General features: G+C 47.1%; 1 protein-coding gene across 1 annotated transcript in view; it reads left to right on the forward strand.

The window, feature by feature from the left end:
* The window catches only part of LOC307238418 (partitioning defective 3 homolog), a gene marked incomplete at its 3' end in the record, with an annotated part of 153,843 nt that overhangs the window by 94,143 nt on the left and 44,616 nt on the right, over window positions 1-15,084 (forward strand). The window contains 5 exon segments of the mRNA XM_080011387.1: window positions 173-361; window positions 1,889-2,059; window positions 5,368-5,521; window positions 12,621-12,819; window positions 13,359-13,501. Coding sequence (XP_079867513.1) covers window positions 173-361; window positions 1,889-2,059; window positions 5,368-5,521; window positions 12,621-12,819; window positions 13,359-13,501 — 856 coding nt within the window.

Here is a 15,084-nt window from a genome sequence, read left to right on the forward strand (position 1 = left end):
ATATCACACCATACGGTTTTAAACGTCACCATATCTGCTGAGGAATTGAGCATTTGTTCTTCCTGCTCCTTGATCAGCTCCATTCACCTCCAATTCAGTGATTTCCACTAGTTCGTTAACCGCTAATGTGTCCATGCATCGTCTCCCCCCCCCCCTCTGCCCCCTCCGTCAGCAGCTGGAGGAGGACGAGTTGGTTCTGACCCCGGATGGAACCAGGGAGTTCCTGACCTTCGAGATCCCGCTCAGCGACTCTGGTTCGGCCGGTTTGGGCGTCAGCGTCAAGGGGAACCGCTCCAAGGAGAACCACGCCGACCTGGGCATCTTCGTCAAGTCCATTATCAATGGCGGAGCCGCCTGCAAGGTGGGGGTCGCCGGCAAGGTGGGGGCTAGCTGCAAGATGGGGGTCGGCTGCAAGGTGCGAACCAATTGCAAGGGTGGGACCAGTTGCCAAGTAGGGGCCAGTTGCCAAGTAGGGGCCAGTTGCAAGGTAGGTACCAGTTTCCAAGCAGGGGCCAGTTGCCAAGCAGGGGCCAGTTGCCAAGCAGGGGCCAGTTGCAAAGTAGGGACCAGTTGCGAAGCAGGGGCTACCTACAAAGCAGGTACCAGTTGCTAAGCAGGGGCCGGTTGCAAAGCAGGGGCAGTTGCCAAGCAGGTACCAGTTGCCAAGCAGGGGCAGTTGCAAAGCAGGTACCACTTGCCAAGCAGGGGCAGTTGCCAAGCAGGGGCAGTTGCCAAGCAGGGGCCAGTTGCAAGGTAAGATTGGTGTCGTTTGGTTCCAGGACCAAAGGACTCAAAAAGAGTCACATGTTTGTAAAAATAAATGGTTGGGGCCACTTCTTTGTTACAAAGCCCAAGAAAGGCCCAAGTGCATCATGGGAAATGCTTCCCCTTGTCGGCGCCCAGGTGGTTTCTGTGTTATGGTGGCGGAGTTCGCAGCGTAATATAACTGGACTCCCTGGCCCTCCATGATAGAGTCGTCCATGATGGAGTCCTCCACCTCTCAGCTGTTGAGTGTCTTCACTCGGCAGTGTGTTGACAGCGCAGGGTAATGCTCCTTAAAAGCTCCTTAAAAGCTCCTTAAAAGCTCCTTAAAAGCTCCTTAAAAGCCATCCAAACGCTGCGGCGGGGTTGTTGCTGACCGCTAGCGCCAGGGGCCGCGTCGGCCCCTTCCACCTGCGCTGGGGCTCAAAGCGCTCCCGAGGTTTTCGCATATCAAGTAACACAGGGCCCCTAATCGGCGCTCCTACCCCCGAGTGCTCCGAGGACGCCATGTTTATGTTTGAGCAAAGCCGCCCCCCCGCCGGGAATTAAAGTAAAACCCCGGAAACACTGATGTTCCCGCGGGAATGTCTGGTCACACGCCCTGGACGCGCCTGGACTTTCCAATCCAGGACTATTCCTGTCCTTCATTGGTGCGGTGATGAGTGTTTCCGGGGCCCGGCTCTTGGTACCGACTTCCTTTAGGTTAAGAACCCGTTCATAGTGACATAGAAACCATGCGGACGCTCCCCAGCTCCCATGATGCCGTTGGGCATCAGCCCCCCAATCGTTCATTTCACAAACATTTGACAACGACTGTTTTTAGCCTGGATCCAAAACGCACGATGCAACCAAACGACACCAATCTGAGCAGAATTCACTTTTTAGAAGCGGTTGCCCAAGTTGCCAACCATGCATGCACATGGCTGCCGGTTGCCATGACAAAACGGTTGCCGGGTTTTAATCGTTCCATAATTGGGCGATCATGATCCTGTTTAGGCGTCATCCATATTTCAATATCGGTTAGACCGTTTTTGACGGTGGATCCGTCTCCGTGCCTCGGCGGCTTCGTCCCGTCTGCTTCCTGTGGGTCTCATCCCGGCCGCGTGTCACTTCCTGTTTGGCGTAGGACGGCCGGCTGAGGGTGAACGACCAGCTGATCGCCGTCAACGCAGAGTCGCTTCTGGGCAAAAGCAACCAGGACGCCATGGAAACGCTGCGCAAGTCCATGTCCACAGAGGGGAACAAGAGAGGGAGGATCCAGCTGATCGTGGCACGGCGCGTCAACAAGCACAGCGAGGTGAGATACTGTAGTAGTACTACTACTGGTACTAAAGTGTAGTACTACCTCTACTGGTACTAAAGTGTAGTAGTACCTCTAATGGAACTACAATTCGAGTAGTACCTCTACTGGTACTACAGTATAGTAGTACCTCTACTTGTTCTACAGTGTAGTAGTACTACTACTGATACTACAGTTTAGTAGTACTTCTACTGGTACTGGTATAGAATAGTACAAATATACCCCTTTCCTACTGCACCAAAAACCCTGTAACACTTGCTAACATCCGCCATTTGTCATTAGTGGGTAAGGTTACACCCGAGTTTCATAGACATATGAACATTTGACTTACATGTGAACACATGACTTACATGTGAACATATGACTTACATGTGAACATATGACTTACATGTGAACACATGACTTACATGTGAACATATGACTTACATGTGAACATATGACTTACATGTGAACATATGACTTACATGTGAACACATGACTTACATGTGAACATATGACTTACATGTGAACATATGACTTACATGTGAACATATGACTTACATGTGAACATATGACTTACATGTGAACATATGACTTACATGTGAACATATGACTTACATATGACTTACATGTGAACATATGACTTACATGTGAACATATGACTTACATGTGAACACATGACTTACATGTGAACATATGACTTACATGTGAACATATGACTTACATATGAACATATGACTTACATATCAACACATGACTTACATGTGAACATATGACTTACATGTGCACATATGACTTACATATGAACATATGACTTACATATGAACACATGACTTACATGTGAACATCTGGCTTACATGTGAACATCTGGCTTACATGTGAACATATGACTTACATGTGAACATATGACTTACATATAAACACATGACTTACATGTGAACACATGACTTACATGTGAACACATGACTTACATGTGAACACATGACTTACATGTGAACACATGACTTACATGTGAACATCTGGCTTACATGTGAACATCTGGCTTACATGTGAACACATGACTTACATGTGAACACATGACTTACATGTGAACACATGACTTACATGTGAACACATGACTTACATGTGAACACATGACTTACATGTGAACATATGACTTACATGTGAACACATGACTTACATGTGAACACATGACTTACATGTGAACATATGACTTACATATGAACACATGACTTACATGTGAACACATGACTTACATATGAACACATGACTTGCATATGAACACATGACTTACATGTGAACATATGACTTACATATGAACACATGACTTACATATGAACAGGACACCCGGGTCGACTCGCTCATTTTGGTTTATGTTTGTGACGTTGAACGTGATGAACCAGGAAAAAAAAAACATTTCTCCTGACAATGGGAAAGGTGTCAGTCGCCTTTTTTTAGCTAATTTTGGTGTGAAAACAGTAAAATATAGAATACTACAAATATAACATAGTAATAAATAAGTAATAATATTCATATTATTATTAATAATCTGTGTCATTTTCTAAATTTCTCACAGCTTTTTAAATTTGAACTTTTTTCCAGATCAGATTTTTTTTAAAACCATTTAAACGCTGAGAACAGACGCTCGTTGTCTCGCTGTGTGATTTAGACATGGCTGCCGGGCACCGCAGGTCACATGACCACGCCTCTCTTGGCTCCGACGCCCCCGAGGATTCTGGGGGAAAAAAATAAATACTGGAAACACTGGGGAAAGCGGGAGGAGTTACGCAACGTGCCCCAAAACCTCTGAGCGCAATTTGACATTCGCCAACACCTGTGTGTGTGTGTGTGTGTGTGTGTGTGTGTGTGTGTGTGTGTGTGTGTGTGTGTGTGTGTGTGTGTGTGTGTGTGTGTGTGTGTGTGTGTGTGTGTGTGTGTGTGTGTGCTCTCTCACCAGTGTGTTACTGTTGATTTCCCTTTTGGCCGTGCTGCTAATCAAATACAAAGGCCTGGAGCAGTGTGTGTGCACGGTATATGAATTGTCTCAATATGCACGGTATTCAGTGTTTGACTGTGTGTGTGTGTGTGTTGTTGCATTTGTGGACGAGTGAATGAACGTGTGGAAGTGTTTGTAAAACTGTGTGTGTGCACTGTTTATTAATGAATATTTTGATATTCAGAGTATTGTGTGAGTATTGTGTGTGTGTGTGTGTGTGTGTGTGTGTGTGTGTGTGTGTGTGTGTGTGTCCTCTCTCACCAGTGTTTTAGTGTTGATTTCCCCTTTGGCCGTGCTGCTAATTGAATGCAAAGGCCTAGAGTTGTATAGGTGTGTGTGTGTGTGTGTGTGTGTGTGTGTGTGTGTGTGTGTGTGTGTGTGTGTGCGCGTGCGCGTGTCCGCGCTAAGCACTCCAGGCGTAACCTGCAGCAGAATACCAATTAATAAGATCAGTTATAATACACTGTATATTAAATACATATAGAAAACAATGAATTTAGATCGTCAAAAAAAACAACTGTTTAATATGATTCAAAATAAAAAGAGTATTAGTAAAAAAATAAAATAAAGCAGGATATACAAATATTAATAATTAATCAGATGACATAGATGACACATTGGGGGCAGCAGGTAAATGTCAGTGTTCATTTCTAAAACCTTTATTTACACCGAACATCCAATCAATGGACCTTTTGGAAGCCGACGAGGAGACGCTCTCTTATCGGAGTCTGGCAGTTGGCGGTCGTCATGGTGACCAAACACGGCCGATTGCTTTCCCCCCCCCCCGAGTGCTCCGTCCGTCCATCCATCATGGGATGGCCTCCCGGGCCACGGGGCGACGGCCCGCCTCCTTATCCTCATCGATTAGGCCGATTTGCCGGCGGTATCGATCGGTGCCTGATCGCGTTATCGCCGCTGATCCGACGGGGGTTTAGGGTCAGCTGTGTTTTGTTCCGTATTTGGCTATCGGAGTTGCCTCAAAGCATCATGGGAAGCACCGGCCATGTAGAGGAGCTGATCATTTCTGGGAAGATCTTGGGTCAATTATTTGATTGATTGCCTCATTTTATAGTAGTCACGACAGATAAGCCTAAAAATGAACAATATATGATGAAAATAACCCTGACAATAAAACAGAAATAAACTAAAGACCAATATAATGTGCCAATCATAGTATAAACATAATGATGAACAAGGAATCGAAATAATCAAACGTTTTGGGTTTGACCTTCAACTTGTTTGTGTAGGCAGTTCAGCTTGTGTCATCACTAACACCCAACATGAAGGTAAACACACGCTCTCGCTCTCTCTCTCCCCCCCTGACCCCCAGGGCGAGGCCCCCAGCAGCCCGATGGCGTTCCCTCAGACCGGCCCCTCGTCCCTGGACGACCAAGAGCGCCGCATCTCCCACTCGCTGTACGCAGGCCTGGAGGGTCTGGACGACAACCTGACACCACGGCCCGGGACGCTGCCGCGCACCCTGGGTGAGGAGGGCGCGGTCGGATCAGGGGGTTAATATTTGGTCTTCTGGATGTGAAGCGTCCCAGTTCAACCATTTGATGTGTTCGATGTCCACTGGGTCCATTTCTGATCCATTTGAAATGGCCGAGTGGACCTAGTGGTCCATTCAAAGATGGTCCTTCATTTGTCCTTCAGGGGTGTTGTATTGGCTTGAAATCATTAATTTTTAGGAAACTAAGTCTTGGCGGTCTGCTAAAGTTTGAATTCCAGAGGTTTGAGGTTTGGCCGTCCCTGTTTGGTCATTTCATGGGTTCTAGGCCCACTAGGTGCCTTGTAGATCCATTTGAAATGGACTAGAAATGGCGGTGTTGTATTGTCCTGAAATGAACGGGTTTTGAGGCTTGGTTCGCGCTACAAAGGTGCAGAGTCATGAACCGGTTCAGTTTGGAGGTTTGGGGTTTGTTGAGCTTGGACCATCCCAGTTTGGTGATTTGAAGGGTTCAGAGTCCACTTGGAATCCAGTTGCTCCTCCATATCATCCTCCATTGGTCCTGAAGCGATGTTGTCTTTGGTTGAAGTCTTGTCCGTCTGGGTGGACGTGGAGGCTGACACCATCCAGGCTCTTCTCACAGCTTGAAGGTCTGAAGCACTTTTGTCCAAACCAACTTCTGAGTCATTTATAAAAATTCACAATGAATGTTAGCCAAATGTGATTTATGGAAGCATGGAAATGGCCTCTTTTAAACTTAATATTTTCAAAGTCACATGTTTTTATCATTTTTGTTCGATAATATTGCCAACCATCGATTTTTGCAAAATGTGATTTTTGACTAAGGTCCCTCTTTAAAGTTGAGGAGAATTACTATCGGCAGTAGAAAAGAAGTGGCCATCGATAAATGTTGAACAGTTTGCCTTAAAAAGTGAAAGTTGAAAATAGTTTGGAGACCTCTGGTTGGGATGATGGTGCCAGTCATCCCGATGAGAATCAGCCGGAAACATGGGGTGCCCAAGCAGAGCGGAGGCAACCTGCTGGCCTGTCCCTGGGCGATCGTACGCCCGCGGAGGGTTAAAGCCTGGCTCAGCGATCCTTCAAACCCCATGAATACCGAACACCGCTTTGAGTCCAGCTCCGATCCCATGTCGTTGGCAGATTTAGCCCTGATCTGGTGGGGCTCTGATCAAATTGCCTCCATTGGGTGAGCCAAATGTAGCCCTCGATGGCTTGAGGAAGGCCGAGTGGTCCCTACGACGCCCTGGGGAGAACTACAGCGCTCACATCTGGTGGATATTTATTGTTAAAGCACACGCTGGCCCTGTTTATTGAACTGCTGTTCAGCCCACTGGGGACGTTAAAGGTCTAAAAGGGAAAACCACTCTCCTAGGGGAGGTTGGACATCATCTTAATGGACTAAACTCTGTTATTTTGTTGACATAGAGTGTTATTTTTCAATTATTGGGAGTCAACCCGAGCGACAGACTGGGGCAGTCACCCCGCTGTACCATTGTACTACACTCCAGTTGCTGTTGGCGAAAAGGTTAAAATAAAAAGGTTTGCTGTATACCTTCCCGCTGTCTTCCTCCAACCGGGCCCTGCTGTTTCTGTTTCAACATCGCACCAAGATCCCTGGGCCCAGCGTTACTGTTGACGGCAAGGAGGGAGCTTATGCCATTTAGGCAGGCGCTACAAACCATCCAGACCCGCAAAATATGGAATCAAGATCCGGGCGGCCTGTGATGCTACTTCATCACCTGCACGGAACTTGACATTTCACTGCATATATGTATGACCGTATGTACTGTATATGTATGTGGAAAATAATCTCTAGAACTTGCGAGTGCATACGTGGAAGCCAGATGGAGGCGACCTGGGAAGAACCTCGTGCTTGACATCCAAGGTTGTGTTCACGGCCAACAGGCCCTGGTGTCCTAGCTGCCAAAAAAAAGGCAAACATGTGGTACTAGTACTAGTGAGTACACTCCAAAGGGAGGCGAGAATCTGTAGCCAGGGGCAAACCAGGAATCCTAATGGGTTACACTGCAAAGGAGGTGGACGAGCTGGTGACTAGCTGCAGTGACAAAAAGAACAACCCTACGCTGGCCACCGGCGATATTCTTCAACATATTCACATTGTTTTCGCTGTCGTGGGGGCACTCTAGAGGGCACTGTAGACCATTTTCTCTGTCGTACAGTTTTCTGTCATGAAGACGCTCTAGAGGGAACTTAACGCTGTTGTCTTTATCGTAGGACTGTGCTAAAGGGCACTTTACACTGTTTTATCTGTCGAAGGGGCGCTGTAGAAGGCTACTTTACACCATTTTCTCTGTTATGCGCACTGCAGACTTGAGGTCACTTTATGCCGTTTTCTCTATCTTAGGGGCGCTCTAGAGGTCACTTTATGATGTTTTCTCTATCTTAGGGGCGCTCTAGAGGTCACTTTATGCCGTTTTCTCTATCTTAGGGGCGCTCTAGAGGTCACTTTATGATGTTTTCTCTATCTTAGGGGCGCTCTAGAGGTCACTTTATGATGTTTTCTCTATCTTAGGGGCGCTCTAGAGGTCACTTTATGATGTTTTCTCTATCTTAGGGGCGCTCTAGAGGTCACTTTATGATGTTTTCTCTATCTTAGGGGCGCTCTAGAGGGTTCTTTGATAAATGACTGATACATGTGATCTAGCAGGTTGTTAGGCGGTAAATATAAAGCATAGAAACTAATGATTCTGCCATCAGTGCTCCGATAATTAGCAATCAGGCGATGGTGTAAGAAATGTGAAGGCATCTATCTTACCTTCTAACCTATCGCCATGACAACAAACACCTGCTGCTGGTATTATGGGATGGCGAGCCCTCGGGCAGCTGGCGCTGAAACAGAAGCTTTCTGTGCTTATGTTTTTATTCATGTTCCTCTGACGGTGAATTGGAAGACGCGGAACGAGGTGTGTGTGTGTGTGTGTGTGTGTGTGTGTGTGTGTGTGTGTGTGTGTGTGTGTGTGTGTGTGTGTGTGTGTGTGTGTGTGTGTGTGTGTGTGTGTGTGTGTGTGTGTGTGTGTGTGTGTGTGTGTGTGCGCGCGCGCGCGCGCCGTTCGGGACTTCATGCAATGTCGCAAATCCATGACAAATAACGCACACACACTGTTATAAGTGCTGTTGTAAAGGCTTTAGTAGTTGGGTCATGTTCTGGATTCACCTTCACTTTGGGGGGGTGTGTGTTAGAGTGTGTGTGTGTGTGTGTGTGTGGAATGAACATGAGTATAGACGGAGGGTTTTTCTAAAAACTTTTTATCACAACTCTCCTGTTAAAGCAGAAACTCTCCACACACACACTCTAACACACACACTCTAACACACACACTCTAACACACACACTCTAACACACACACTCTAACACACACACACTCTAACTCACACACACACTCTAACACACACACTAACACACACACACACTCTAACACACACACACACTAACACACACACACTCTAACTCACACACACACTCTAACACACACACTAACACACACACACACACTAACACACACACACTAACACACACACACACTCTAACACACACACACACTCTAACTCACACACACACTCTAACTAACACACACACACTAACACACACACACACACACTCTAACACACACTCTAACTCACACACACTCTAACTCACACACACTCTAACTCACACACACTCTAACACACACACACTCTAACACACACTCTAACACACACACACTAACACACACACTAACACACACACTAACACACACACTAACACACACACTAACACACACACACTCCTCTCAGACCAAACATCAGCTCCTCGTCCCTCGAAAAGAGAAAAAAAGAAATGACACCATGAACACTCCCTCCATCCTCCCTCCCTCCATCCTCCCTCCCCCCTCCATCCTCCCTCCTTGCTCCATCCTTCTCTCCATCGCTTCTACTCCATCCCTCCCTCCCATTCCATCCCTCTCTCATCCCTCCCTCTTCTCTCCATCCCTCCATCTTCTCTCCCTCACTTCTACTCCATCCCTCCCTCATCCCTCCATCTTCTCTCCCTCACTCCCTCTCTCCCACTCCATCCCTCCTCCCTCCATCTCTCTTCTCTCCCTCCCACTGCATTCCTCCCTCCTTACGCCATCCCTCTCCCCTCCCTTCTCCTCCGTCCCTCCTCCATCCGTCCTCCCCGCCCCCTCCCTCCTCCATCCCTCCATCCAGATTACACCGTCATGCGCTGCATATCAATGGGAGTTCTTAAGACGTGCTTTTCAGGCGGAGAAAAGAGGGATTCTGCCTTTCTCTCCCTTCTCTATTCCTCTTTTTTTTCCCTTCTTCTTTTCCTTAATCTGTATTTGCGAGGGCGCAGCTTGAATTAATGCTTGTGTTGTGACACAGCGCTTCCATTGTGCGCGCTGCCAAACTGCGCTCGCCATCAGCTGATTGGCCACGAGCAAACTTCTTACTTTTCCCTGAAGGAGGAGGAGGAGGAGGAGGAACTGTGAGAACTGGATGAAGAACGGCTCCGTGGTCACACACACACACCTTTCACAATTAAGGTTTCTTCTCATTCATTGTCGCTTCACAGTCAATCCATCAAATTAAAAGCCACTGGGCGCGCATTATGACATCGACAATGAGCGTTTTCATAGCAAATCCTTCAAATTAAAAGCCATTGTACATGCATTATGACATCAGCGATGAGTGTTATTTCATAGGGAAGTCTTCAAATTAAAAGCCACTGGACACGCATTATGACATCAGCAATGAGTCTTAGTTCGTAGTAAATCCTTCAAAGTAAAAGCCATGGAATGTGCTTTTTGACATCAGCAATAAGTGATATTTCATCATCAATCGTTCTCAATAAAAGCCACTGGAGATGCGTTTTGAAATACACTGTACATTTTTTTTTCCAATAGACACTTTCAAAATAGGAGCCGTTTCGGATGCATTATAACTTTATTGTCCATCGATGTAGACATTTCCGTTTAACTTCCCAAGGTTTATCGGATAAAAACAGCGTGAAGTAGTGAATCGGAGTTGACATCATTGAAAAAAGCTTTTCCACATCCATCCGTTTTTCTTCAAATTAAGAGCATGTTTTTGAGTTTTCTTGATGAGGGGACTGCACCTCGAACCATTTTTACCACACAGAAAATTCTGACTTTAATGGTTCTTTAATAGATCCAGCTGCCGCGCTCGCTCATTTTTCATAACGATGGCGCCCGGCGCAGGTCGGCCAAGTCCAGAAAACAGCAAATTAAAAAATGACTTTTCTGTCCTCAGACACATGTGGCTTTTATTTTCTGTGGTTGTAGGCACTCTGCTGGTTCCTACATTACACCGAAGTCTCTCCACAAATGAAGACGTATTGGTCTGGAAAAAACATTCAACCGTATCTTGCCAAAAGTTTAAGTGCATCACGGTCATTTGTCACTTATTGAAGCCCTCGAGCGACTGTCTGTGATTTGTTTTCTCTCTGGAAGGACCAACTTGGTGCGTTTTCCTCCGTCGTTGCGTTGTCGTTGAAATGCATGCTGGGACATCGAGGCCACCGAGTGATGCGTCCTTCAAGTTTTGGGCAGAGGACAGGAAGCCACGCAGAGCCACTGGCGTAGAGCTTTAAACTGCAGTTCCTCTAACGGCCACTATATACTGCTGGAGGAAACCTCTGACCGAATGGAAGACAATGGAAAAAGTAGAAACTTCTCCCGAGAAGTCAACACTTAGTTCCACAAGACTTTAGTGTCTAAATATCTGTTTATATCTAACTGGAGTCTGGGTTGTGATTTCGAAAATAATTTCTCCATGAAGCAGATATCAAGGCGTAAGAATGTGTATATTTGGGGGCGTGGTTACATTGATTGATTGGTCTCTCCTTCGCGTTCGGGCAAGGTGGGTGTGTCCGTCTTGCTTCCTCCGACCAAGGCTCCGCCCCACTGCCCAAATTTAGAAACTCCTTGTTCCGTTTCTTGCCGAGATGGCGCCGAGCATAAACCCAAACTCCAGGCCTCAAGTGACATCACTGATGTTAGGTCCTTTTTTTCATTTTTTGGGGGAGTTGCTTTGTCTCTTAATTAGTGGTCGACTAATTAATTTGGCCAAAATCTGCGCATGTTGAGGTCATCTGCATGAATATTTCTGTACATATGGATTATGAATATTTGAAACCGTTTCATTACCCATTTTCTGCACTGTGGATATAGCGGTAGCAGCTGCTTCCCTGCTCTTTGGTATTTTTTTGTATTTATAGAGCTTATTGTGCGTAATCACCGGGTGTCATGACATTTCACTGCATATATGTATGAACGTATGTATATGTATGTGACAAATAATCTCTTGAACTTGAACTTGAACTTGAACTCTCTTCTCTCCGACAGCGAGTCACATGTACTGCTGCAGTGCCCACATAGCCCCGCCTCCTCCCTCACACGCCCCGTTGCAGCGCCCACATAGCTCCGCCTCCTCTCCCTCCCTCACAGTGCTGACTTCTTCTCGTCTCTCGTCTCATTCGCTCTGGTTGTCATGGCGTTTGCTCATTAAAGATGGCGGGTGCAGAGCCTCCGCGAGCGCTTTTGGTTGACAAATAAAACAGCAGGGGGGCTGTTTGGAAATACTTTGTATTTGTGGCGAAACGTAAACCTCACTCAGAGGATTGGAGTGGAGGTATCTATTTGTCCTCCAGACAGCGCTGCACCGTGCGTCCGTTCTGTTTTTCCTGTGTTGTTATTTTAGATTGTTTCCTGACTTGTATGGAACTATTTTTTTTAACACTACTGAGTTAAGGGGCTGCCCTGCACTTCTGTAACGGCCCGACCAGACTTTATGACACCTGTGGACATTTATTTAGTTGTTATGTGTTTTATTCAAAATAAGTGCAGTGCAGAGACAATGCAGATAATAACATTAGTGTTAAATAAATGTTCATTTGACTTCAGCAATTTTGTCATTATTATTATTAAATTGTTGTATTTTATCAGATGCAAAAAAACCATGATATCGGTGTTATATATCGGCCATCGAACCCCTGCTCTCTAAATATCGGTATCGACAGCAGCCATCGAAAACCCATATCGGTCGACCACTGCTCTTAATTCACCTGGGGACGGCCATCTTGTTTGCAGGGCTCTACCAGCTGTCTCCCACCGTCAACATGCCGCAGGACGACACCGTCATCATCGAGGACGACCGGCCGCCTCCCCTCCTCCTCCCGCCCCCCCACCTCTCCGACCAGTCCTCCTCCAGTTCCCATGACGATGTGGGCGTGGCCTCCGACCTGACCCCGCCCCCCTGGGCCACAGAGCCGGCCAATCACAACAACAGGTGAGGACTACCGGGGGGGCGCTTTAATTATCCTGTATTATATTGTTTTCTTTCTTTGCAAATGTGCTCTCATCCTCTGCCTCCATGTCCATCCTGGTTTTATCTATCGCTCTATCTGTTATATCTCTAAATATCATCACTCTATCTTAATATCGCTCTCACATCTTTTGCTCTGTATTATATATTGTTACATCTTTTGCGCATCTTTTGTTACATGTTATACGTTACTCTGTTGCTCCATATTGTTTTATTGATTTATCCCTCTATAATACATCGCTCTATCTATTGCTCTGTATTATATATTGCTCCTATCTATAAATCACTGTTATTTATTACTCTCTATCACTTTATCTATCTATCGCTCTTTCTTATATAGGACAGCATATTGCTCTATATTATATTTCGCTTTTTCTATTGCTCTATAACTACTGTTCTGTCGCTCTGTATTTCACTGTATTTTGCTCTATCGCTCTATATGATCGTGTATGGATCCACTGCTCTTACCTCTGAGCGCTCTCTCTCTCTCTCTCTCTCTCCAGCTCTCTGCTCTCAGAGGACGATGGCTCCTTCCAGAGGGAAGGCTTTGGTCGTCAGAGCATGTCAGAGAAACGCACCAAGCAGTTTGGAGACGCCGCTCAGCTGGAGATCATCAAGACCCGCAAGTCCAAGAGCATGGACCTGGGTGAGCACACCTCCACCCAACGCCTCCATCCTCACACTCCAACACCTCTCAAAACCTTCACCCAAACACACCTCCGACAGATCCTCAAGTCCAAGAGCATGAACCTGGGTGAGCTCACCTCCACCCAACACCTACCACACCTTCACCCGACACCTTCACCCAAACACACCTCCGACAGATCCTCAAGATCGACAAGTCCAAGAGCATGGACCTGGGTGGGCACACCTCCACCCAACACCTTCATGCTCACACTCCCAACACCTCCCAAAACCTTCACCTAAACACACCATCAAGACCCCTCCACCCAAAAAACCCAACCCAACCTACACCTGCAAAACCTCCACCGAACTCCGCCCAAAACCTCCACGTAGCCTACCACGCCTCCACCTAACCACCCAACTCCCCGCCCGACCACCCCTTCACCCAACCACACCTCCACCCAAGACCTGATTCAACCTCTAGAACCCTCTGTCAAGTATTTTGCCGGTGACTCTGGAGCTGAAAACATTGAAACGATGAAGATTTTTATCTGAATTTTCCAAAAGTTTAAAATAATTCTGCGCTGAGTCGCGTTTATTATTCTAATAATCCTCGTACCCGCTCCTCACGTCTCCTTTAAACGTCATTTCTAAGGATTTGATCGGAACCTTGACGTGATTCCTGTGATGAAAGCGACATGAGGTGTGAGCACCGCGCTGCGCTTCACTCTGAGGGAAACCAACCATTTTATCACCTCCCTCCCCTCCCCGCATCCCATAATAACACCATCCGGGCGCCATATCAAAGCTGCCGCCGCCTCGGATGCAGCCGTGCTCCACGGCGGGAGACGCCATCTTAACGCTCGGCGAGGGGGGTTGTGGTAAAGCCCAGGTGCTAAGAATTAGCTGGTTAAGTGCACCACCACCACCCAAATCCTCCACCCACTCTACAACTCCACTCAGCCACACCTTCACCCAACTCTTCCAGCCCAACCACTCACCAGCCAATCACACCGCCACCTGGATCCTCCACCCAACCACACCTCAAACCAACCTACACCAACACTCTACCTAACCACACCTTCACCCAACCTACAAAACTCCACCACACCTCTACCCAAAGCTTCCACCCACTCTACAACTCCACCCAACCACACCTTCACCCGAGACCTCCAGCCAACCTCCGCAGACACACCTTTATCTCAACCCCCCCAACTACACCTCCATGCAACTCTTCCACCCAAACCTCCATCCTGGCCAATCTACACCAACACTCTACCTAACCATACCTTCACCCGACCTACAAAACTCCATCACACCTCCACCAAAAACCTCCAGCCACTTTGTAAAACTCCACCCAACCACACCAACACCCAAGACATTCACCTAAACACACCTCCACCCTAAACCTCCACCCAACCACAACTCTTCTCAGCCACACCTCCAACTAGCCTACACCAATGCTCTACCTACCACGCTCGCTCGTAACGAACTAACGCTGAACCAAAACCGAGACAAGCCCCGCCCCCTTTCTTCTCCTCCGCCTGCCTCCACCCTCGCTCGGCTTGTTGTGATGCTGGAATGCTGCTGCATGTCGGAACGTTT

This window comes from Zeus faber (genome assembly GCF_960531495.2).
Source record: "Zeus faber genome assembly, chromosome: 12".
NCBI classification, from domain to species: Eukaryota; Metazoa; Chordata; class Actinopteri; order Zeiformes; family Zeidae; genus Zeus; species Zeus faber.